Source organism: Grus americana, chromosome 1, assembly GCF_028858705.1.
Source record: "Grus americana isolate bGruAme1 chromosome 1, bGruAme1.mat, whole genome shotgun sequence".
Classification (NCBI taxonomy): Eukaryota; Metazoa; Chordata; class Aves; order Gruiformes; family Gruidae; genus Grus; species Grus americana.
This window is the reverse complement of record NC_072852.1, coordinates 127,493,459-127,519,752: the sequence shown is the minus strand read 5'-3', so window position 1 is coordinate 127,519,752 and position 26,294 is coordinate 127,493,459. Positions and strand designations below refer to the sequence as shown.

The 26,294-nt window shown below is 37.5% G+C and overlaps 1 protein-coding gene across 7 annotated transcripts in view; it reads right to left on the bottom strand.

Annotated features, from left to right (window-relative positions):
• The window catches only part of DMD (dystrophin), a 1,313,294-nt gene that overhangs the window by 801,127 nt on the left and 485,873 nt on the right, over positions 1-26,294 (bottom strand). For all 7 annotated transcript variants that reach the window (XM_054840966.1, XM_054843533.1, XM_054803063.1 and 4 more), the window contains 4 exons: positions 21,431-21,619; positions 20,870-21,051; positions 13,700-13,850; positions 8,101-8,220 (listed from right to left, as the gene is read on the bottom strand). In XM_054840966.1, the coding sequence (XP_054696941.1) occupies positions 8,101-8,220; positions 13,700-13,850; positions 20,870-21,051; positions 21,431-21,619 (642 nt within the window). The remainder of the gene's footprint in view (positions 1-8,100; positions 8,221-13,699; positions 13,851-20,869; positions 21,052-21,430; positions 21,620-26,294) is intronic.

Below are 26,294 nucleotides of genomic sequence, written 5' to 3'. Positions count from 1 at the left end.
TACTCTCTCAGATCCTTTCCCTCAGCAGGGGAAAAGGCCATCAAGAAGCATTTGATACATTTAATGCAGATCTCTTCCCAGCACAGCCCCCCGACCCCTGAAGCCTGGGGAAGGCTCTAATTTGAGCTACCCCACAAGAGTCCTTAAGGGACCTGTTGTCTGCTGGGTATAATTAGAGAAAATACCCCCTGCCTTCATGGCTTCTGTCAGTTATCCAGCCATTTCTCTGCGCTGAAGATAATTTCCCACACTTTCCTGAGAAATGAGTCAGACTCCTGCAACAGATTTGCTAGTATAGTCCTCTGATTTTGCAGCACTAAAGACACATTTTAGTCTAAGTCAGCAGCTGCCTTTTTGGTAAGGCTCTGGATTGAGCCTAATGGGGGTCTAAGAGTTACAAGTCGAAACAGTCAGTTCTCAGCAGCAGCATAAACAGATAGAGCCTCACAACATGTCACACATGGATATGGCACGTAACCAGCCTTACGTAAAAGTAGTTTTAACATTTGCACTCACCTAGGCCAGCTGTAATCTCTCAGTCTACCTTAGGGCAACAGCTATTTGTAAGAGAAGCACTGTAATTGTGTTTACTTTTATTTTTCCAAGCAAGGTTAACTTTTCTACGGATAATTTGTTTCAGGGGACACTTCTGGCTTCTATGCCATTAACTGTCTCTTAAATAGATTTTTTTTTTAATTATTTGGCATATGCAATAAAAGTTAAGAGCTCCTACAGTGTTCATTTGAAGCCAGTATAGATTCTTGCCATCCTGTTGAGGGTATTAAAATCTGTAAATGACCTTTTTATGGCTTTTAACATTGTATTATACAGATGCCTGCACAAATATATACATTATATACATATATATTTATATATATGAAAATATTTCAGGAATCACCATCTCAATCCTTTTCAAAAAGAAAGGCATACCTGAATTGCAGCTGTTTGGAAAATGCAGTCTTGACTATTACACAGCAATAACTGTTCATTTTCTTCCAAATCTGATCCTGACCAGTATCTCACTCAGGCAACCTAATTAAGCTTATTGTCTTTTGTGTGACAGTACATGCTCCTATTTTGTTCTACTTTTAAAATAATCATGGTTTAAGCCAGTAGGCAACTAAAACGACACAGCCGTTCACTCACTCACCCCCACAGTGGGATTGGGGAGAGAATCCAGGGGAAAAAAAAAAAAAAAAAGTAGAACTCACAGGTTGAGATAGACAGTTTAACAGGACAGGAAAGGAAGAGAATAATAATGATAATAATACAATAAAATTTAATTCATTAGCTATTCTCACCCAAAATCAAATCCCCCTGAGCTACACATTGGACTTCCCCATCCTTCCACATCACTCACCAAGTGCACCCAGGTCCTTGAGCAAAAACAATCCCACGGATGGGTTTGCTTTTGCCTGAAGCAGGGATAACCCAGACTGGCTTCCCCAACATACTCTTTATGTGCACTGTGGGGACTTTATCCCCTTCTATAATATGTGGAAGTTTTGATTGGGCAGGGCCAGCTCGATTGGTAGTTGGCTAACCCCTAGTGTTAACTAACCGGGTGGCCTTTGCTAAATGTGTATCCCAACGTTTGAGGGTCCCACCACCCATTGCTCTCAGTGTAGTCATTAGCAGTCTGTTGTATTGTTCGATTTTTCTGGAGGTTGGTGCATGACAGGGGATGTGATACTCCCACTCAATGCCATGCTCCTTAGCCCAGGTGTCTATGAGGTTGTTTCGGAAAGGAGTCGCTGTTGTGGTTTTGCCCCTGCCAGCAGCTGAGCACCACACAGCCGCTTGCTTACTCCCCCCTCATTGGGACTGGGGAGAGAATCAGAAGGGCAAAAGTGAGAAAACTCATGGGCTGAGATAAAGACCATTTAATAGGTAAAGCAAAAGCTGCGCATGCCAGCAAAGCAAGACGAGGGATTCATTCCCCACTTCCCATGGGCAGGCAGGTGTTCAGCCATCCCCAGGAAAGCAGGGCTCCATCACGCCTGACGGGGACTTGGGAAGACAAACGCCATCACTCTGAACGTCCCCCCCTTCCCTCTTCTTCCCCCAGCTTTACACGCTGAGCGTGACGTCATATGGTATGGAATATCCCTTTGGTCAGTTTGGGTCAGCTGTCCTGGCTGTGTCCCCTCCCAACTCCTTGTGCACCCCCAGTCACCCTGCTGGCAGGGCGGTGTGAGAAGCAGAAAAGGCCTTGGCTCTGTGTAAGCACCGCTCAACAACAACATGTCTATATAACAAGAACATCTCTGTATTATCAATACTGTTTCCAGCACAAATCCAAAACATAGCCCCATACTAGCTACTATGAAGAAAATTAACCCTCTCAGCTGAAACCAGGACAGTCCCATTGTCTGACTCAATTCTTTCTGGGGTGTCATGTCGCCACAGGACTTGCTTTTCAGGCCCAGGACAGTGTTCCAGGCAGTGGCATGGGATACATTTCCAGCCATCCGGTGGTTGCTTCCACCATTGCAAGCACATGGTGCTTGCCTTGGCAAGTTTGTGGGAGTGTGATGTAATCAATCTACCAGGCCTCCCCATATTTATATTTCAGCCATCGCCCTCCATACCACAGAGGCTTTAACTGCTTGGCTTACTTGATTGCAGTGCATATTCCACATTCATGGATAACCTGTGAGACAGTGTCCATGGTCAAGTCCACCCCTCGGTCACAAGTCCATCTATATGTTGCATCTCTTCCTTGATGGCCTGAAGTGTCATGGGCCCAATGAGCTATAAATAATTCACCCTTACTTTGCCAGTCCAGATCCACCTGAGCCACTTCAATCTTAGCAGCCTGATCAACCTGCTAGTTGTTCTGATGTTCCTCAGTGGCCTGACTCTTGGGTATGTGAGCATCTACTTTTACAACCAGCTTCTCTAGCCAGGCAGCAATATCTTGCCCCAGTGGGGCAGCCCAGATGGGTTTGCCTCTGTGCTGCCAGTTGCTCTGCTTCCACTGCTGTAAGCACCCCCACAGGGCATTGGCCACCATCCATGAGTCAGTATAGAGCTAGAGCTTTGGCCACTTCTCATTCAGCAATGCCTAAAACCAGCCGGATGACTTTCACTTCTGCAAACTGTCTTGATTCACCTCTTTCAGCAGCTTCTGTGACTTATTATATAGGAGTCCGTAGAGCAGCCTTCCACCTCTGAAATTTTCCCACAATGTGACAGGACCCATCAGTAAACAGAGCATACTGCTTCTCATTTTCTAGCAGTTTGTTATACAGTGGTGCCTCTTCAGCCCATGTCACCACCTCCTCCTCTGGTGATATTCTGAAATCTTCGCCTTCTGACCAGTCCATCACTGCCAGTGTGTTGGCATAGGGCGGTGGTGCACTGTGTACAAACTTCCGCCACACGGGTCGCATGCATTGGACTTCATCTGGATCTGTGGGTAATTGCGCATTTTTCAGGTCATAATAAACCATCTCCTGCCTGGCTAATTCCCTCAGGTACTAGATTCCTCCCTCCTTGGTGGTCCACTTGCCTGGACAAAATACATCATCTTCCTTGAAGGGATACCTTTCCTTTGTGCCTGACAGAAGTTGCCTCCAGAGGCTGAGGGCTTGTGTCTTTTTCCCAATCGCTTTGTCCATGCCCCCTTCCCTAGACAGAGGTCCCAGCTGCTCGGCCTCCCTACCCTCTAATTCCAGGCTACTGGCCCCATTATCCCAGCATTGGAGTAGCCAGGTGACAAGGCGCTCGCCTGGATGGTGACTGAAATCTTTTCACATATTCTTGCAGCTCACTCAGGGACAGGGATTGGGTGATTACCTCTGGTTCTGCCTCTTCCTCCTGTTCTCATGATGGTCCTGGTTCATCATCATCCCTTACTTAGTGAACTGATTTCTTTGTGTATTTCCTCTTCTGTATATGGGCGACTGATACCAGCATGGGTTGGTTCTCTGTTTCAGCTGCAGTGCCTATCGCAGGAATTTGAGTAGCCACAGTGTCTGTCGCCAGGATTGGAGTAGCTGCAGCACCAGTCACGGGGGTTAATCTCTGGGCAGTATTCTTAAATAATTGTTCAACCCTAAACAAGACCTGAACCACATTCAGGAGACCTAGAAATATGATGGTTTGAACATCCCAAGGATATTCAACATTCTCAAGAGCTATTGTAATTAGCCTGGAGGAGAAGGGGAAGGTGAAGGAAGGTGTCTCTGCCACTTACTGGCTCTCCAAGGAGAAAAAGTAAAAAGTGTAATATTAATAGCTTCCCATAGATGGCTCCCTAAGTATGGAGATGATGGCAATGCTGAGATTAGTCTCGCGACCAAGTTTATCATATCATAAGTCAGTATTGCAAAGTATACCGCAATGATAACCTTGACCCAGTTCGCAGAGATGACAAACAGCACAACAGGGAACATATATTGCAAGTAAGGTGTTACATAACACAACTCTGAGAACAAGCGCACAACTTCGAGAGCGAATGAATCAACATTGTGACCAGCGACTATTTACCTAATACAATGAATGCTTATAACAAATTTGTTCTAACGCTCCCTGGTCATATCTGTTGTTATCTCAGCCCTTCATGCCCCACACTGGGTGTCAAAAACGACTGTCGTGGTTTAAGCCGGCAGGCAGCTAAAACAACCATACAGCTGTTCACTCACTCTCCCCCACCCCACAGTGGGATGGGGGAGAAAATCAGGGGGAAAAAAAAAGGTAAAACTCATGGGTTGAGATAAAGACAGTTTAATAGGACAGAAAAGGAAGATGATGATGATGATAATAATAATAATGATAAAAGAATATATAACACAAGTGATGCACAGCACAATTGCTCACCATCCACAGACCGCCAATTCCCAGCTACTTCCCAAGCCATGGTCTAAACCTCTGGCCAGCTTCCCCCAAGTTATATGCTGAGCACGACATCATATGGTATGGAATATCCCTTTGGTCAGTTGGGGTCAAGTGGCTGTGTCCCCTCCCAGCTTCTTGTGCACCCCCAGCCTCCATGCTGCTGAGGCAGCATGAGAAGCTGAAAAGTCCTTGACTTGGTGTAAGCATTGCTCAGCAACAACCAAAACATCAGTACGTTATTAGCATTACTCTCATCCTAAATCCAAAACACAGCACTATACCAGCTGCTAGGAAGAAAATTAACTCTATCCCAGCTGAAACCAGGACAAAAAGTCAGACTGGAAGAAACATAATCAAGCTTTGAACTTTGCTCCATTGGGCTTTTTGTCAAATGCTCTAATGGCTGTGCTTGCCAACACATCATATCTCCCGTGCTTATATTCAGTTTTCAAGTGACATGAAAAAAAAAAAAAATCCAAACAATCTTTCTGTACACTCAAAAAAGGAGATGTGACATTTTGTTACTACAGTAGGTAGACTGTGGTAACTCAGTTCTGGGCATAAAAGTATGAAAGTTTGCACACCTCCCTATCACCCTAAACGCCATAGCTTTGTATCTGTATTTTGTTTTTATTAACATCTGTAATACTGCTCCATATTCTGTGACTTCCAGAACAATGGGAATATTGAACTTTTCTTTCAGACTCTTCTCTAAGTGTGATTCAAGGACAGAACTGAACAGCAGCTGGACTGTTCCTCACTACCCTGTGCTCAGCTCAGCGTATGCCTGTGCTGCAGGGTTCGGTGCCTCAGGAATGGCCTTACTGGCATCTTTCAAGGAATATACTTTCTCAATGACAGTAATAACTGGGCATGCTTTACCCCAATAACAGGCATCTTCTCCACTAGTACACTTACAAATGGTGTATTTCCATTGTGTTTCATTTACACTCCTCATTCTGTATGTTTCTTTAATGAGGTAAATGTATTATGGTAATGTCTCAGTTCTATTTCAGGTTGGATTCCAATATGAGTCAGCCACAGAAGTTGCATGGGATACAAATGGTACCTTTGCAACCAGTGCTATAATAGGGGGATGCAGCTGTATTGCCTGATGTGCTCTTAATTGCTCAGATACCATTCTGAAGTTGTGAAATTAGATTAAAATGCTCATTAGCCTACCAACCTTTCATTTGGTTTTCACACTACTAAAACCCCGCAGTTGCACATCTAATTCATGAAGTGCAGTTCATATCAAATACCTTTAATAATTTTCCCTCTTTTTGCCATACTTTACATAGGCATCTTCGCAAAAACTCACTGTTTGCCAACACAGAATACTACCCTGGTTAAACCTTTTCCTATTCATTTTTGTATTTAATTTCATTTTTCTTCCTCTTCCATTCAAGATATTTTCCTAGTTTAGTTTAGCTTCTGTAAACATGTGCTTGCAAGGGATCTGCTTTATTCCACTGAACAGAATACAAGGAGTTGGCAAGAAATTCTGGAAGATTACAGCTGTCTTGAGCAGGTACATGACAGTTCAGACGCTTAAGATAAATTTAAAAGGAAGTAATAATTGACAGATCAGTAGAGGTTGCATTGTTAGCTTGGCTGGGTTGTGCTCCCTGAGTGACTAAGAAGTTGCAGTAAAGAAAACTGAGACTTAATTTTGAAGCAGCAGTGCTCAGCATCTTAGCCAAACATGTACTACCTACTCTAAATTCCAGAATAATTACTGATATACTGGTATTGGTACCCAAATTAGCCAGATTCAAGATAGCACAGAGATATCTGTCTGTGCTACAGCTATACCTTCCAGCTGAATGTATTGATAGCTCCTCTAGAGAAACCTTGGGATTTAATGATTCAAAACTGAGAAACCTTCTTATTTTCTTGGGCATTGAAGCAAAGTGAAAGGAAAGTACTTTCTTCTTTCAGAAAGAAAAAATAGAAGGAATCTTGGTTGTAGTACTGCTGTACTTCTTGAGCAGACACCCTGGAGATCTGACCATGAACACAGGAGTACCCTCCTTCTTGATTTCAATCAATGTATCTCAACACTAATTACCCATTTAAGTTCATTCGGAAGTTACAGTAAGAGCATTGCAATATAAATAATACAGTATGAGCAACTTTATAAAGATGTGAGTGAAATACTAAACTTTCTTATAAAAAAACCTAATATTTGACAAGGTTTTAGAACATCTTGGCTGCTAGCTTTATCACAAATGTATCTTCAATGTGTCATTCTTTTACGGACACTCAAGTAATTGTATTCAGAAAATAGAATATATGGGAGGTTTCGTCTGTTGATTGTTGAGGCTTTGGTTCAAAATGCAATTTAGAACAGGTTTGGATTGCAAGGATGTTGCTGCTACCTTCTCCTAATTCCAGTACTCTAGGAAGCCTTGTCATAAGAATCCCAAATAATAAACCATTGTAAAAATCCATGTATACTGAAGAGGATATGCACTGAAACAGAGAAATGAAACTAAGGACAGACTGAGATGATTCCGTTCATTTTCTAGGAAACATTCACGAGAACTAATGGGAAAGAAATGATGACTTTCCACCAACAAGCATTTTAGAAAAAACAGCATGTATTTCTTGATAACCATTATTTGCCTACAAAAATATGATCTTGTACACATTCATTATTTGGTTGTGCTTATTTTTAAAAAAGTCCTATTTAAATTTTGTGGGACCACCATTGCCATTGAAAGACACACATATTGGGAATTATTTAAAACGAATGTGCCTTTAAGAACTTGCCAGTAGATAATGATGCTTTATATATACTATATATAAACATATAACACCAAAACATACCAAGTATACCAGAAGTTCCCAATCAGAAGAAAAATCCCCCATTCTCAATAACTCACACTGCTGAACTGTGTAGATTCTTACATGCTATGTCCTTCTCCTTAACTATGACAGAGAATCATGTTACTTCTGTCAGGAGTAATGAAATACAGTTAAGAAATAAAAGACAAACACTTGTCATTGGATAAAACAGGTTGATACTGAAGGAATCACAAAACAAAAAGAAAGTTGCTCTCAGATATTTGGTTTTTTTCTCCAAAATTCATGTATTTATCCATCTATGCAAAAGTCACATCCTACAGAAATATTTAAGATCATTGTCAGAAATATCTCCTGAGATACACCCAATGCTACTAGTGCTTCTTCAACCTTATTAACGCTTAATGCCACTGACAGCTTTTTCTCTGAGAGATAAAGTTTAGTCATCACCTGCAGCTGCTCTTCCAGTGCAGCAGTAGCTCTGTCTCCACTGTTTTCATCCACCACCACGACCATATGGGTTAGAGAATTCACCTTGACTTGTTCCTGCTCCAAATCTTCTTGAAATGCCTATAATTAAAGCATACGTGTTAGAAAATGTGTTCCAAATTGAGAAAATGCTGTGTGCTTGGAGTCCCACTGACTGATTAACGTGCATAACTAGCCTGCAAATTTTAAATAGTCACTGGATTAGATTTTGTACTTCATATTAACATATTGAAATATTTTAATTTTGCAAAAGTTATAAAAATATTTTAAATAACAGTTTTTCCATTAAACAACTGCATACTATATCTTCAGCTTGGCACTCCTACAACACTAATAACATAAGATGAAACTGTTCAGGAGATGTCTCAAGATCAGGAAACACATGCAGCACCCTTGTTTCATTTATTGCAGAAACCAGAAAACAAAGTGAGAGAGGCACTTCCTGATTTCTGAATGTCTGAGGAAAAACTTTCTTGCCCTTTTAGCTTCGGTACCCAGTTCCAGTTGCAAGCTGCAACAAAACTGATGACAGTCTTTTGCTGAAAAATAGTAAACTGCTAAAAGTGAAGAAGCTTCTCTCAAATCTGCACAGATTGATATTTGAATAATTCCTAACCTTGCCAAATTTCTACAACTCTTCACATCTCTCTGACCCTCCCACAATTTCCCAGGCTTCATGTAATAGATCTAATCAATTGTTCCCTCCCTCCTCACAGTACACTGAGAGGTGCAACGGGAGGTCTAGACACATTCACTCTTCAGATGATGGTTTACAGCATATTCACAGTACACTTAACATACAGTACAAATTAAATAAGTAAATAAATCTGAGATACTGTAAGGTGTAGTAACACCCCCTTGGTGTTACTTTTTTTTTTTTTTTTTACTTCTCACTTACTGTGAAAGATGGAATCCCTACTTTGCTATTGTTAACAAAACCGAAACCAGCCCAGCTTCTGTCAAGCACCAGAGCTATTTGCTCCTTCCTTTGCTGGGATGCAGCATGAGGACTGACAAATAAGACGGAAGGAGGAGGAAGTAAAGAAGTGTTGGTACTGAAACTTCAAGCCACAGAGAAGGCAATATTCAATATCTTTTCAAAATTTTTGTTACCTATCTCCAGCTTTATATTAGTTTATCGACAACCAAACGGACATTTTATAATTCCCAATAGTTAACCAATGTTTTACATTGCTGGATTCTGTGCTGTATTTCTTAAATAAAACTTGAAAGAAAAAAAACTCTTCCCACTCCCCTGAAAAAACCCCAAGGTATCCAGGACCACATCCTGTTGACACACTTTTTAGGCATCTATAACTAGCTTCACACCAATGGAAGAATGTGGGAAACCAAAGTCCTGGATTGTGTCCTCAACACTTCAGCAGAGTGTGTTCTAGTGATTAGTACATGTATAGCATGATAGTTCCAGTCTGAAAAATAACGTGGCTAACTACATATGCTGTGTCACAATGGAAACTTTGACTGTATTACAAACTATGTTGAATTTCACCATACCAATTTTTTTCTGCTGCTTTTTCAAGTAGAGTAATTCGTTTAGGTGTGAAGAACAAGCCCTTGCTGAAGATTAGGTCATGCATTTTAAACCTCTTTGGTCAATCATCTTACTTTTATTTGAAAATAAATAAAATATAATGTGACTATAGGCAATAGGAAAGGAATTCACAGACTACTTTTTGTTTTTAAGGCATAAATTCCTTACCCTAACACATTTCACATTTCATGGTCATAGCCTTTGAGCCAATATATTCATAAGAATCCTCCTTTTTCTGACTTTCATGCCTGTGATTACCATTTGCTTCAGAGAGCTAGACTATAAAACAATTCTCAAGGACTGTGAAGTACACCAAATTGTTAGAGTGATCCCTGGAATTCAGACTTCTCAACATTTTATGACCCAACACTTGAACAAGGAAGAGGAGGCAGAGCACTCATGGATCAGACCATACAGCACAGCTTGCTTCCCCCAGGTTCAATCCTCTTTTTCAGCGGTACAACAATAAATGCATTGCTCTATAAGCCTATACAGCCAGGGGGAAGGTGACTTTTATTTTCTGGTTTGTGGGTAGCCGAGAGATGGCATCCCAGAACAAAACCATTGTTAGCAATGCTCGGCAAATGCAGGAGTGGAGGGCGCTTTGGAAGTGGGACTCTCACACACAGGTGTGAGACACCTGAGAAGTCAGGGAACCCATGAAACCAGAAAGTTGAGTCATTTTCTAATCCCCAGACAAATTCAATGTGCCCTGAGCTAAAGGGCTGTTCTTTATAATCCAAGTGTCTATTTTTACCGTGAAATCCACTGACAAAAATCGTTTGCATACAGGAACTTGGTGAAACAGTAATTTACAGAGAACAGTCTCAAGAGTAGAGCACGGTCTGTTAAATCAGTTAAACCAAAGTTTCTAACAAGTTCTCCTGAGCTTGTAGAGATAGCAAAATTTAGGGGCTTAAAATGCGAGATGAATATAGATGTTGATACATGGGATAGCAACAACAGAAACTCATAAAACTCCACAGTTCTTTTAACTCCTATCTATCAGAGAACAACCTACGTGTCTCCGATATAATCTACTTCAAAGTGAATAAAAATACCTACTAAGGGTATCCAAGTACCCAAAGACAAATCTACCCCTGATATTTGAAAAGTTAGTAAGTGTCTCATTTTAACTTTGCAATTAATTTGAAGTACTGAAAAATTCTAACACTAAAAATTTTCCATCGTTTCTGACATTTTCATAAAAAATAAAAAGGCTCAGACTTCCAGAAAAAATACAAATACCTAAGCAGCTTAGAATTTTTTTTGAAAGTTAATGAAACTATAAAATCTGCTAACTGTAAGTTGTAGAATAATAATGTGGAATAATAAAATCAGTTCAACTAAAAGCACATTTTTACTTAATGATAAAATTTCTAATATAATATTCTGCTTATACAGCTCAATAGTCCTCAGATTTTTATAGAAAAGCAGTTTTCTCCCTTTATAAAATTATAAAGAAGGGACACTTGAAACAACAGACAAAATACATAAAATACTGCTGTGAAGATCAATAGTTTTTTACTGAAATGTTTGACTATTGCTCTAAAATATACTGACTCTGCCAGATTTTTTACCAGAACTGTGTACCTTGCTAATGACATCAAATCTTCTAGAGTTCACCTCCATTTCAGTCCACTCTGAAAATTTTCTATACTGTATTAACTTCGTATACTCTATATATACACTATATATGTACTATATGTCAACTTCATATAGTACTGAACTAAACAGCATGCTAACTAAGCATGCAACTAAGAATGTTGAGTGCTTTCTCTGGTCTCAGTGATGGAAGTCACTCCTAATACAGATTACGGAATGATTTTTTTTTTGTCATAGGACCCACTGGGGAAACTGAAGTGTTAGTCACAAGAACTCAAGATCAATATTTTGAGATATCATTGAGAAAAAAGTAGAATAAAAGAAATGAGGTGTATGGAAGTTAAAAATCAAAGGGGGATAAATAACATGAAATAGAGTGAAAAGTAGTTACTAATGAACAGATAAAGAGGGAAAGTCAAAACGACAGAGAGAGACAGGATGACAACAAACCAAACTTATTATCTTTGTTGAGGTCTATTTAATTAAAAATGATCTGTGCTTTTTATATATTCTGAATTCTGGTTCCTCCCATCAATTCTTACAACATTGTTTCTGAGATATCCAGGGTCATGTGAGACCAAGAAAAACTAGGGGGGGGCAAGGTGTGTGTGTCGCTTTTTTGTTTGTTTATTTAATAATGAAGCAATAAATGTGCTATTAAAAATCTATTGTTTTAACTCTTGTTATAGAAGGTAGCTTTGTTGCATACAACATATAATAAAATTTTCTGAAACTTTCACACAATACGTGAAAGAATGGAAAACATCTTGTTCTTTGACTTATAAGACAAACTATATATGAATAGAACTTCAATTAAGTTGAAATTAAAACATTTTCTTTCCATTTTATTCGCTAAATTGCCTCTTGTGCAGAAAATAGATTTAAAAACTAATACACACAGATAATATTGACTAGCTCATCACACCAAAAATTAAGAACTAGTATGTGAGAGAGGTAGATTTCTACATGTCTTCACTCAGAATATTCAAATACAAGCTAAATACCCATTTTTCTCAATATTAGAAAGAAACAGCATAAAGAGATTGTATAAATAAAAGGATTACGTTTTACATTATTATTCAAATACACAATGCATATAAATAAGAACAAAATTATTCATGTCTTAGTACTCATGTATTCAAAAATCTTTCAGGTTGCTTTCTCTAATTACCATTTCATAATTACCTATGGGGTTTTGGGTTTTTTATTTTTTTTATTTTTTTTTAAGACAATTTAATATCAGAATATATGCTTAGCTAGCAAACCCGCATTCTGAAATGCATTGTCTCCGCACAGGGCAAGCACAGATAGCACAAATAGCAGCAGTAGGTGTAGAATTTGTATTCTTCTTCAGTAGCAATCCTTAATCAGAATGCAGAAAAATCACCTTTAACACAGAAGTGGATCATGCAGTCTTTTGCAGCTTTTGACCTCTTTTATTTAAAAAAAACCAAAAAAAACCCAACAACCTGTAAAAGCTGGTTTCAGTTTGAATTGTGCTTTCGGGATGATCTGCCCTCTAAACCTGAACCAGCACTGACACAGGCAATCAAGCATCAAATGTTAAAATCTCTCAAGATACTGTGGAACTGAACTGCTTTGAACCACTGATGTAGAAAGATTAACAGGTTATCACAGTAAATCTCCATGACCTCACAAATCATCTTGGTTTTCTATACTTTTCTGTGTCTCCCTATCATCATCACCATGTGTCATGGATACATATGTAAATATATTTTAAAATTTAAATTAATATGAAGCTAGACAATTTAATCCAGTAAATGAAACAAAGCTGTTACACAAATTATACAGTCTCTTTAATTCTTAATTCTTCCAATGAAAGAATTACCCTCATGAAATGTGGAAAAAATTTGACCAAATTCTCTCTTACACTGCACTTATTAGTTAATTATTTTTCATTAATTAAATATTAAATTGTTTTCTTCTGCTTGAAACTAGAGTCTATTTTATAGTGCTGTACAGTTACGTATTCAGAGTCCCAGGAGTCCTAACAAGATTATGCAGTCTCACTACTGCATCATTGCCACTACAGCATGCAAGGAAAAAAAAAATGCAACAGGTAAAGAGAAGAAAACACAGGTATTAAAAAATGTGATATGTTGTTATACTGTGTAATGAAAGCATATTATAGTTGCCTTGTTTATTCTAGTATATTGTTTCTATTTGAAAAGGAAGTATTTTTTTTTTTTTTATATTGGGATAAAAGTCCCAATAAAAGTTGTGATAAAATAACTCTACAAATGCTTGTTAATTGCACAAAACAATCAATATTAAACCAAGGTTCCGCATTACTTTGCTATGTCCTAGTGGCAGCAGTAGAGCTTTTGAAACGTCAAAAGCTCAAAATGTTTTTTATGCCTTTGGAAGCATACCACAGCATACCTTATGTTCTTCTATTTGACACTTTAGGTCCTCTAGATCTGGACCTAAGGGCTCCGAATCGATTTTCTTTGTCCTTTCCTCTGTTTTTGTCAGCCAGTCAGCTAACTGGGCTAGCTGCTGATTCTGCAGATCCATTAGGATTTTATGTAAACTGTAAAAAAAAAAAAAAAAAAAAGAAATAATAATTTCAAATTATACATGAAAGAAAACAAGAAGCAGAAATATCTGCCCTGTATACTCTTAACTGATTTTTATGAGGCCACATTTCAATCTAGAATTAAAAAAAAGAAAAAATTACTTTCAAACAGGTAACTGAAAATTCGTTGAAACAGTTTTGAATTACACAAACTGTTTTGAAAATTTTTTTCTAGAACCTGAGTACCACATATAATATACTGTCTATTAAAGTTTTGCCCTCTAGTTGCATTTCTATTAGAGCTGTTTGGAAGTTCAGAATTTCTACTACCTGGTTTCTTAAAGCTTGTGTTGTCTACTAAAAGTGCTCAGACAGCTGTACTTACCAGACTCCCTCAAATTTAGGGTATTAAACAGAAGAGAAGAGATTATTAAATCTTCAGTTAATTCAATGGAGAGTGCTCTGGAGAATTAAACAGGAAATACTTCAGTTTTGCCTAAACAAACTATTTTGATAGCTCCAAAATGATCTGTCCAGAAATCCATTACGAATCCTTTACTTATACTTGCCACCTTTAGAAATTCTCCAAACTTTCCTAAACAAAATCTTAATCTTACCAAAAGTATTTTAAAATAATGTGTGAAAGTATTAATGAGTGATGGAATTACAAGTAGTGATTTGTATTACCCATATTTCACATAACCTAGAATTTTTAACTTAGATTTGACAGACCGAAGTCGCTGTCCTCAGTCACGCTGAGCTTGGTGAAAAAATTTTATATTATAGTGTGTTACTTACAACTCAAGCACAACTCTTGCAGCAAAAATTTAGTTAACTACTTTCAGAACTCTACTTTGAAAATCTGAGTTGAACTTTCAGACTGGAGAAAATGGCCATGTAAGAAAGATGGCACAGTCCTACTCTATTCCCACTTATTTCTCAGTTGGCTGCTTGAAAATGTAGCCCAAATTAGAAAGCTACTGTAAATTTTGTCACTCTGTGACTAACAGCACCTAGAATTCACACTGACATTTTCTCCCATGAGGACATTTTCATAAGTACGTTTTCTCCTGCAGCAGTGGCAGAACTGCAGACCGGCAGAAGTGCGATGTGAGCACATTGCTCCAGAAAGGTGCAAGAGGTCTCGTCCCTGAACAGGTAGGCAGCTTAAGAAATGCTTGCACAAATCCAAACATGCAGCTTTCCGTCAGAATTTCAAGGTATGCTCAAGTAAAGCAAGCACTTCTGAATTTGTCCAAACAATTTTGGATTTTCCCAAGACGTTTGGAACAAACCCAGAAGTGTATAATGTCTAAATATGTCCAAAGTAAGCATAATTCTGCATTTTCCCAGAAATAACTTATAGTTTTCAAACTAATCACCACAGTAGATGATTGCATTGAACATGTAGATAATTACTTCTTGGTATACATTTAAATTCTTCTGAACTACCAGGATTTAAGATCTGTCAGCATCACACATATACAATATGTGAAATCCCATATCTCATTTGTACCCTGTTCATATTTTAAGGCATGTGTCTGAAACTTCAGCTCTTCTCGTGTTGGTTGTTATTTATTTGATTTCCTACCCTTTTTTAAAACAAAGCTAAACAAATCCAACCCAAAAAATTCCTTCCAGTTTGAATCTTCTCAAAATGAGCATTTGGTCTCTGATTAAATATTTATAGAATCATTATGTGTTATTTACATAGTTTAAAAAAAAGTACTATATACACAGTATTAACTCATATTGTAAAAAGAAATTGCTAAGTTTCCAGTGCTATTTGATGCTTTCTTTATTTGTATCTCAGCTAACTCATACTCCCTTCTTAGATACTATTCCTCAGTTTATAAGCAATCCTTGGAATCACCTATAAATTTAGGAATGCAAAATACTCTGAATCCTGAGTATATACTAACTGTCACGTTTTACACTCAAGGGCAGAGCTGCCATTTAGAAGGACCTAGACAGGCTGGAGGGACAGGCCAGGAGGAACCTTAGGACATTCAACAAGGACAACTGCAAAGTCCCGCTCCTGGGAAGGAAGAACCCCTGGGATGATACAGGCTGGGGACTGACTGGCTGATGCAATTCCAGCACTAAATCTAACTGAACGTCCATCACTCTGCTATTGCCTTTCGGTCCCTGAAACAGCCTTTGCTTTAAAAAGAACAGAGCATCAGATGAAAGGCCTTCTCAAAATAAACTTTAACATGTTTATGCAAATAATAAATTTAGTATTGGTAAATCTTTGTTAAATAAGGATTTTTTTTATTTTTTATCAAATACAAGTTTAACCAGATAACACAAACACATAGACTTCAAATACCCCAAAAGTACCCCAGGCAACAAGATCGAATAGGATATTTTCAAACAGGAGTGCAAACGGGAATTATTCAAACATTCCTAAGATTTGGGTATTTTAATCACAAAAACTTAGCTGTTACAAAAAGAAGCTGTTTGTACTTTTTTTTTTTTTTTCTCCTTAGGGTAGTCAACAACACTTATCATTTATCTCAGGCTTATCACTATCTGGACAGATGAAATAAACCAAAATTGGGTGATGACTTCTGAAACAGAAGGAATCAAGTGGTATTAGTAACCATAGGAGGACAAGGCAAAACAGAGTTTCTTGAAACAGGAGTGGTAATGGAGAGAAAATGTGAAAGGCAGCCTGAGAACCAAAGACAGAGTGTAAGTGGTGGTCAAAGGAATCCTGAGGAGTACATGGACATGAAGCATATCTTCTAGCGCAGAGCAGCAGATACAGAAAAGGGGAGAAACTGCAGGCAAACACCGAGATGAGTTAACTTTATGGAAATAAAGACTTACAAAAAATTTTTTACAAAGTAAAAGTTTGGTTTGAAATAAGGTTTTAGCTACACCTGTTTCTTGAATGGTACCTCACTGGTCCTAGATGGTACTGAGATAATAGTGAATAATAGATCTGGAGCTCTGTGAAGCTATGCTAGTTTCCAGAAACTAGCATAATTTTTAAAGACTCCAGTTGGTAGCTCTTGGAAGGAGAGAATCAAAGAAAACAAATCACAGGAACACCTATAAGCAGGAACCAAAACTTAAACAGAACTTGAGACACTGAAGTAAAAAAATGGTTCTAAGAAATGGGAAGGGCTCTATTAATCCAAATCTCTAAATAGTAGATATCAAACAGTAATGTTTTTCTGTATTATCTCTCTCAAGTTGTTTTTTTGTTTTGTTTTTAAGAACAGAGTGTTATGGATCTTCGTGATGTACTACAACTTCAGGATTTCTTTTTTTTTTTTTTTTTTTTTTCACTGGAAATTGTGTGTTAATTATTGATCAACATGACCAGAAGATACATGTAGTGTCTTTTCCACTCTAATCTCTCCCTTTCTTTATGGTTAGAGTACAGGAAGCTGATATTCTGCTTTATTATAACCCATGGCTCACAAGGGATTAGCTATCTCAGATCTAACTCAGTCCTTCTTCACTTTCAAGTGTGTATTTTAGTGTCTTACTTGATGTTCCTAACCGAGGTATTATAAATATTAAATACAATGCTTCATCCTAGCGATTTTTTTTAGCAATAAATGAAACAAATGGTATAGAAAACCTCATAAAGTAAAAAGAATTTGATTTAATAAAACCAAGATATGATGAAATAAATACTTACTATATAGAATATTGATATTATTCTGAAGCAAGGTGCATAAACTTGAAAATGAAATAAACACAGAAAATAATTTAATCACAGTTGATTCTTAAGCAAAAGAATGCTTCTTGTTTCTTCCCATTCTCCAGGTACCTTCTGGTTTTCAAATTACTTCTATAAACATCTGATAGAGTTTTTAGTACTTATTTATATACCTCAGGAGATTATAATAATCTTTGTTTATGGTATGGTCCTCATTAGTTTCAAATACAAAATACTTTTCCATTGAATTGAATGTGGTTTAGTAGTTGTGGAATTCTCCATAAAGTGGTAAATTGCATAAAGTTTTCCTCTCCAGTGGTTCATTTATCACTCTGAGATGCTAACTATAGGGAACCCTGTTTGGGGAAGGGCAGGAGGAAGAAATGAAAAAATGGGCTGTTTTCCTTCAGCATGCTAATGTATGGCTTGCTAGAAGCGTGAAATACTTTCAATACCTAGTGAATACATGGGAAATCCAATTTGGACTGCTTTTACACAATGGCGTTGCTGTGCTCCAAACTTCCGCTGATATTCTGACCTCCTAAATCACTTTTCATAAGACCCTTTCACTTTTATAGTATCCTTCATCAGTATATCTTTCTCCTCTCTTTGTTGATTGCTTGCCTTTGTTTCCCCTGCGCTGTAAAGTGTGTAATTTCCTATTACCGTTACAACAGAGGATAGTCTTGCTATTCTCATCTTCACAAAAAAAAAAAACCCAACCAACAAACAAAACCACCACCCCCCAAAAAAAAAGAAAAAAAAACCCCAAAACCCAACAAAACAAAAAAACCCCAACAACCAAACAACAAACCCCCAAACAACAATAACAAAAAAAATCTCCATTTGGATAAACATGTCACTGTTGCCTTACAGGCTAGATTACAGCAATGTGCTCAGAAGATTATGCTTTAAACTGAAGTAGAAGATAGATCCTGAGAGTTTGAATTGTGTATAACAACCCAGAAATATATTACATTGTGACATGAAAGCTGTTCGTAACCCTCCAGCTGGTGCTTGAAACACAGGCATTTGACCCAATAGGTCAAAATTAGCCACATGTAGGTACATCACTCCTGAGTAATCTTCTCTTGCCCTAACTCAAATTTCATTGAATTTATCACCGATTTTTCTTTTCTTTCTGTAAGAAATTAAATAGTAGCCCAGCATTCTCTGTGAAGCCCTTATCACATTATGTCTTCCACTGATTTCTGATTACCTGAATATGACATGCTTCGGAAGACACCAGAGCATTCAATTCCCCGAGCAATGACCTATAGCTGCGTCTGAGAGATAAGTTTAACAACTGGTGTTAAAGGACATTTTAGCAGACACAGTACTGCACACAGAGGTGAGGTTGCTACTTGGATGTGCTGATTTAAATCAAAACAAATACGGCAAATAAAAACTGCCTACAGTAAAGTATCGTAGAGTCTTCGCTCCAAGAAAATAATAAAACTGAAGGAAGTTAGGTTGAAACATTTGAAACATGATTCTATAGGCTGTCAAAGAAAGACAGACCAAAGAAAAAATACTCAATATTCAGTAGTAAGCTGAAAAGTAAACAAACGTTTGGAATTACTAAGAACATATTGGAAAAAAAAAGAAAAGAGTGCAACTTTATGTGATTGTTGAAAAGCAGTTTGCTCTTTAATACTGTGGGCAGTTCTGGTCCCCTCAACTCCAAAAAGATAAGGTAGAACTGGAAAAAGCCCAAAGAAGAGCAAGATGAATAACCAAAGATATATATAGACATTCATTTATGGGGAGAACAAGGAAAGATATACACTGTAACCCTCACTTGTAACATTGTAACTAGAAGGAACACTTTAGCTACCAGTGAAAAGGAAAAAGAAGCCATTCCTCAAAAAAGTGGCACTCATACTGGGTAAGAGGACTCTGGAATTCGCTACCAAAGGATGCCATGAGCACTAACAGGTCCAAGGGGATGCTGAATAAATAGATGGAAGAAAAAAAAAAAAAAAATCAATAGCAGGTTACCAAATATTCAAAACTGCTTCCATCTTAGGAATTCACTTCAGCTGCAAACTACTTGAGGTCGGAAGAGTTTTATGGAGAACTTTAAAGTAAGACAGGCAGTATTAGGTCAGAGCAATGATTCATACAGCCCAATATTTGGTCTTCACCAATGGCAAAAGGCAATGAGAAAATGCTGCTTCAGGAGATCATGTATCATCCCTAAAGGTTATCTTTTCTTCTGTACAGTCAGGATGCTGGGCTAGACCATTGGCTTGACAACTAGAGATATTCTGCCATTACTAAAATCACATTTGCAAAAGGAGTCACTCTCCAGCTGTGCTGAAGGAGCAGACAGAAGAGTTTCTCACATGTTCATTGGGATTTTCTGAGAGAAAAATTAAGAGCTCAGCAGAAAGGCTTTAATGAAATCTGCCTAGTTCAAAGTCCCTAAAAAGCCACCAGGGATCTCTGATTCAGGTTGTTTGTCACTGCATTTATTTAGTTTTAGTGTAGAGAATAGCTATATCCTTCAGTAATTAATACGGCTTGGCTATAAACAAGCTCGTAGTAACATTCAATTAATTTTAAAATATTCGCTGGATTGGACTTAACATGATAGTTGGTAATCTTCACCATTGGTGCACCTTACAGAACAGCCAGCGGACGTGCAAAATTCCTCATGGTAAAGTAAGAATCAGTGATGCGAGTTTGAAACAGAATTATTAGACAGGGATTAAAGCTGTCCACATAAAATGAAAAAAAGAAGAGAGGCTGTGAAAAGGCAATGTGAAAGATCAGATATGTAACAGACATTTTCTTAAGATAAGGAGGGCAACTCACAAAGAAAATCTTCAATAACTTTTCTGGTTTAACAAAATTGCAAAACAAATTGCTCCACTGTGGCACAATCTCAAGCTGTTACCTTTATGGGGTTTCTTACACTAGATAGCACTATGTAAATCAGAATACTTCCTGGATACCTAAGCTCCCACTCACTATTTTAATAGGATTAAGTTTTACAGGTCTTAAAGATTTGTTTCCCTTTTCCTTTTGTATCTCAGTAAAGATTCTTTCTTTTGTAGCTAAATATTGTGTGATACTTGCTGAAATAATCAGAAAAGAGTTAGGTAGGTTATATAAATTTTGGTTAAAACGTTATTAGTGTCCCAGTCGTCAATAGCTGTTGATTTCTGTGGCTTCCAGTCTCAAAACAACATGGAAGCTTGTAAGTCACTACACATCAAATTTCAGATTAAAAAGATCCGAGATGGAGTTTTGTTCACAGTGAAGGGAAAGAAAATCTCAACTGTTAGTCAAGTTCATGATTGTTTCAGTCAAACTCCATATATATTATTTTACCTGACATATTACTTACTTGCTTTGTTTTTCCATACTTGCTACCCTGAGACTTTCCCATCGAGAATTAAGTAGATTCATTTGTTCTTGGATTTCATTCTCTTCATCATCCGAAAGTTTTCCAATCGTTAGAAGTTGACTTCCAACTTGCAAAACATTGCCAACACGTCCTTGGTGAGCTGTTAATTCCATCATAAAACCCTGACAATAAAAATAAACCACAGTTTTAAGTTTGATTCTTTGGAAGGAAAGAGCAGATTTTTGAAAAACATCTTCAATTCCACCACTTTCCAAACCTGATTTTCAACTTTGCTTTTTATTACTTCAACCCATCCCCAAACCTTGCAAGACAAAACAGAAATAAACACTTTCACTTTTTGTACAGGGCACAGTCTCCATTACTATCTGTAACTTCTCCAAATCCAAATTAAAAAAACCAAGCACACGCACACACCCCTGCCTTCAAAAAAAAAAAAAAAAAAAAAGGAACAAACTAGAAATATCTTTGGTTTGTATTTTTGCCTTTATTATGGAACACAAGTAGATAAATGCCTGCTAAAAAATTAGTATAAACGTATACCTCATGGGTGTGAAATTGTTCTTTTACAACTTCTACATCATTGGATATATCTCCTTGTGCTTGCAATGCATCTTCAGCAGAGAGAAGCCATGTGAGTACTTCTTCTAAAGCAGTTTGGTAGTTTTCAAGATCCGTTTCAGACCCCACCCGCACGGTGCTAAATGTCTTTTCTTCAACAGTTTCTAAAAACTGATCAAAACCAAAATTTTAAGAGTAATGCAAATAGCATCTGCTCAGAGAGTTCTACAAAGGAATCAATAGAACGCCATTGTCTTGTATAAAAACCCCAGCTTTTTATAAAACAAAAACGTATCAGATGGCTAACGTGTGGAAGTACTTTTTAGTATAAAATCAGTTAATTGACCCAGATAAGACTGAAGGAAATAAAAAAATAAATTCAGATTAAATTAGATATTTTCAAAATTCCTAGAAACTATTCTGAACAGTGACAATATTTAAATTATACCTGTAGAGTGCTGTTATATTTTTTTCAATAAATAGTCTGATTTTTCATTTCTAGTTCACTGTTTCTTATTTAAGCATTCTCTCTTGGAGAGAGAAATTTATTTCCCATAGCAGCTAGTAAAATTATATCATCAAAAAAGCAGTAAGTTGCATGCTGACATTGCAGAGAATCTATGGAAATAGAATATAAAAAAGAAAAACAACCCTTTACATTATACATGATACCAGGCTTGAGCAATCCATAAACATCTATTTTGTTAAAACCATTTTAGAAAGTTGAAAAAGCTCAGAAATCTCATGCCAAATTGTAACTTTTTAAAAACAAAGTGCATTACAGTTGATTTCTCCTTCTGACAAAGGCCACCTTCATATTTATACTTTAGAACTCAGAAGACTCTTACAAGCACAGAATTCACACTTATGCTCTACTGCTTAAAGTCAAGAGAAATCTATAACAAGTTTTTATGGATCAGTATAATTGTAGAAGACGAGGACAAAACAGAAGCAAGAAATACAGGTTTGCTACAGATGATGTCATTCCATATTTTTTTCAAAAAGTTCTGAAGATGTTTATTTACTTTGCTAGCACGTTAGTACAAAACCAAACAGTTCATATTAAAAAATGCTTATGCTTTTATAAAAAATGATACCAAGATACTAAATGTTTTTATAGCTAGCAGAAACTGTCTCTACTGACAATACTTCTGCCAAGAAAACACTCAAAGCAGTGCCTAAAGCCTTTCACTGTAGTTTAGGACAGAAAGTCAAAGTTTATCACTAGAAAGCAGGAAGGGTCATGAATGGAACACAATTACTGAAAATGAAATCTTCATTCTTCACCTTCATAAAATATTCTTTCTGAACTGTATAGATCCAATAATAGCATACAATTTCTGTGAATCACTCTGTCATATGTGTGTTAGTCGAATTAAAACACCAGTCAACTTCATCGCCGCATATGCATGAAAAAAAAAGGGTCAGTAATTAAAGCTTCATCAGAAAAGCACGCTTGGAAAGCTGATGAACTCAATAGTTTGTGGGGTTTTGGTTTATAGAAAGTACTCCCTTACGTGAATATAAACAATGAAGCACAGAAAATGTTCAACATGTACTCCTGCTGCACAAAGTAATATTTGAGTTGTGTACATCTCCAGATTTTCAATAGTCTACAATGTAATAAGAAATTACAGCCAATCACATCACATTTCACCAGCAAGATATTTTTTTTTTTTTAAGTATACAGTCTACTGTGGAAAGGGATAACTTTACCATTGCTTTTGCATATATAATGATTTTTTCCTTTGTATAACAATACGGCACAGGATATACCCATGTCTGATACACGGAGGGGGGAGAAGATGCTGTAACAGCTGAGTAAGACTAGGAATATCATGTTTACAGACATTTGTCTGGCCTCTGTCAGCTATTTGAAAAGTCTCCATGTGAAAATCCTCCTTTCTCTAGATCTGATACACAATATTGTATCATGCATGACAAGTGTTCAACAAAGCACCCCAACAACTCTTTTTTCTGAGGAACAGCTACTCAGTATAATTATCCCTAGTCATGTTGACCAGCATTTTAACTGCTTTCTCACGCTATCACAAATATTATACAGAATTGCATTGAAAAAATCTTGGACTCGTGACCTTCAATGGCAAAATGGTGCAGGCAACTACTGCACCATCGTAATAACTCTTGAAGAAATGTAAAGACAAGCAAACACTCTAACATCTAAACCAAAAGAGTTGCTTGGCAGGTATTCCAAAGTATGTTCTCATTCAATAAATTGCCATTTTCTGACAGAAGGAAATCAGAGAAGGGCTAGAGGAAGTATAACCAAAGGACTTTGCAGAACAGTGTCAGTAATCCTTACATTGGTAGTGGAAGGAAATAACAACTTTTCCACCTTCCTTCAAATCTTACAGCATTACTGCCATCAGAGAGCTGGGGTCTGTCATGAGGTGACAAAACAGAGAAATGGATATCCGCTGTGCTTGAAGTATAAATAGTTTGGGTTTGGTGTGGTGGGTATTTTTGTTTGGGGGTTTTTTGTTTGTTCATTTGTTTTGGGTTTTTTTTTAAGAAAATATTCATTTATGGATAGCAGAAGTGAATAGTTCTCAACTGCTGAGGCCTAATAAAGTCACTAGATCATTATGCCTTCTCTTTCCCCATGCATTTTGGGGAAAAGAAAAATTAAAACAAAGAGCACATTGAGCATGCAGAGTATGTGTGTTCAGATTTGACAGTGACATATGCAGGAACCCCCTGGGACTGTCAAATGAATTAAAAAAAATCCTCGTCACTGATTTCATTGATAAAATCAAGCCGTAGTTACACACTTTCAAAACCGTGCTAAATTCCTTCTGCATCTTTAAGCATATTCTCTGTTAATAAGCCATACTAGAGCAATGGCCACTTTGATCTGAATCTACACAAGCAGAGAATATTCACATCATAAAAAAGTCTACAAGCACATAAAACGTGCCTCAGAGTCAACTATTGGTTTTGACTTGACAAAATACATATATTTTAAAATCCACTGTCCTACTGTAGCTTCACTACTTCCATCAGTGCCGCTAGCTCTCTAAAAGGTAACTGTACATCTTTGCTCATCCTGCACATGGAATAAAAAATAACTACTAAAATCAGCAGAAATTCAGACTGTTCGCTCAGTTATAAATAGAATATCAAACACTAAGTTAAATATTCATACTTGGAAAGGGACAACTACTGACCTAATGCCTATGCCACACAGTTTATTAAAACAAACAAACAACACCCTGCCGCCACCCCCCAAAAAAAAAAACCACAAAAAAAACCCCAAACAAAAAAGCATCTCAAAGTAATATTCATCTACGTAAAGATTATTAACCCCATAATACAACCCAAATTTAAGTATGCAGATTCTACAGCAGCAAGAATAATCCACACTGAACTAATCTGCATAACACAAACAACAACGAAAACCATGAATTTTATAAATCATAATGGTAGGCAAATCCATTTAACAAAACCCACAACAACCAACCAACACAAACCAACACTTCCTTGTGAGTGTCCTTATTTCTGAATTTATATGAAATCTTTTCAAAATTCCTAAAGTACTGAGAAAAAATAGAATTTTAAGGTATTGCATGTATTACATTGATAACAAAGAAACAGAGTTATTTATATAGACATCTAATATAAGTTGTGATGGCTGTTTCTAACCACAACTTTTTAAGAGAATGAAAAACAATTAGGACATGCTAAAGTTAAATTTCTATAGCCATATATTGCTAGGAAGACTATACTTAGGAAAAAAAACCACTTAAATATACATGCAGTTTCATTCTTGAATTAAAAAGTATTCTTAATAAAGTATTCCTGCCCCTCTACTCCGCTCTTGTGAGACCCCACCTGGAGTACTGCCTCCAGCTCTGGGGCCCCAGTACAGGAGAGACATGGAGCTGTTGGAGCGAGTCCAGAGGAGGGCCACGAAGCTGATCAGAGGGCTGGAGCACCTCTCCTGTGAGGACAGGCTGAGAGTTGGGCTTGTTCAGCCTGGAGAAAAGGCGGCTCCAGGGAGATCTAATTGTGGCCTTCCGATACCTGAAGGGGCCTACAGGAAAGATGGTGAGGGCCTGTTGATGAGGGAGTGTAGTGACAGGACAAGGGGTAATGGGTTCAAGCTGAAGGAGGGTTGATTTAGATGAGATATTAGAAAGAAATTCTTTACTGTTAGAGTGGTGAGGCACTGGAACAGGTTGCCCAGAGAGGTTGTGGAGGCCCCATCCCTGGAAGTGTTCAAGGCCAGGTTGGATGGGGCTTTGGGCAGCCTGGTCTAGTGGAGGGTATCCCTGCCCATGGCAGGGGGGTTGGAACTAGATGGTCTTTGAGGTCCCTTCCAATCCAAACCATTCTGTGATTCTATGATGTAATGATTGTGCAAAACAAAGTTGATTAGGTGCAGTCAAAGCAAAACACTTAATCTACTGAATAACAACACATGCAAGATGACACAAATGTTAAGGGGGAAGATAACATGAAAAATTCAGGTGTTTGATGAAGACTGCACCACATCTAGCTAGGAATCAGTCAGCCAGTGAGCTCACAGACTATTTTGAAAAATGGCCCGACATTTTTGTATGGAAGATAGTCATGGTCATTATTATGGATTGACCTAGAAGGAAAAAAAAATTCTCTCTTGACCCATATGTTGTCCTCTAAAATATGCCTGGCAGCTGTATGAATTAATTCAGAGTCTAAACCACGAGCTTGCAACTGCTTCACAGTAAGAAAGTGAGGGGAGGAAGTGTTCCTCACCTATTATTGCATTACGTTATTAAAAGGAGGAAAGGGATTCTCCAAGAATGTTTCTATTTGTTCATAAAGACTGCTTCTGAGTTTTAGA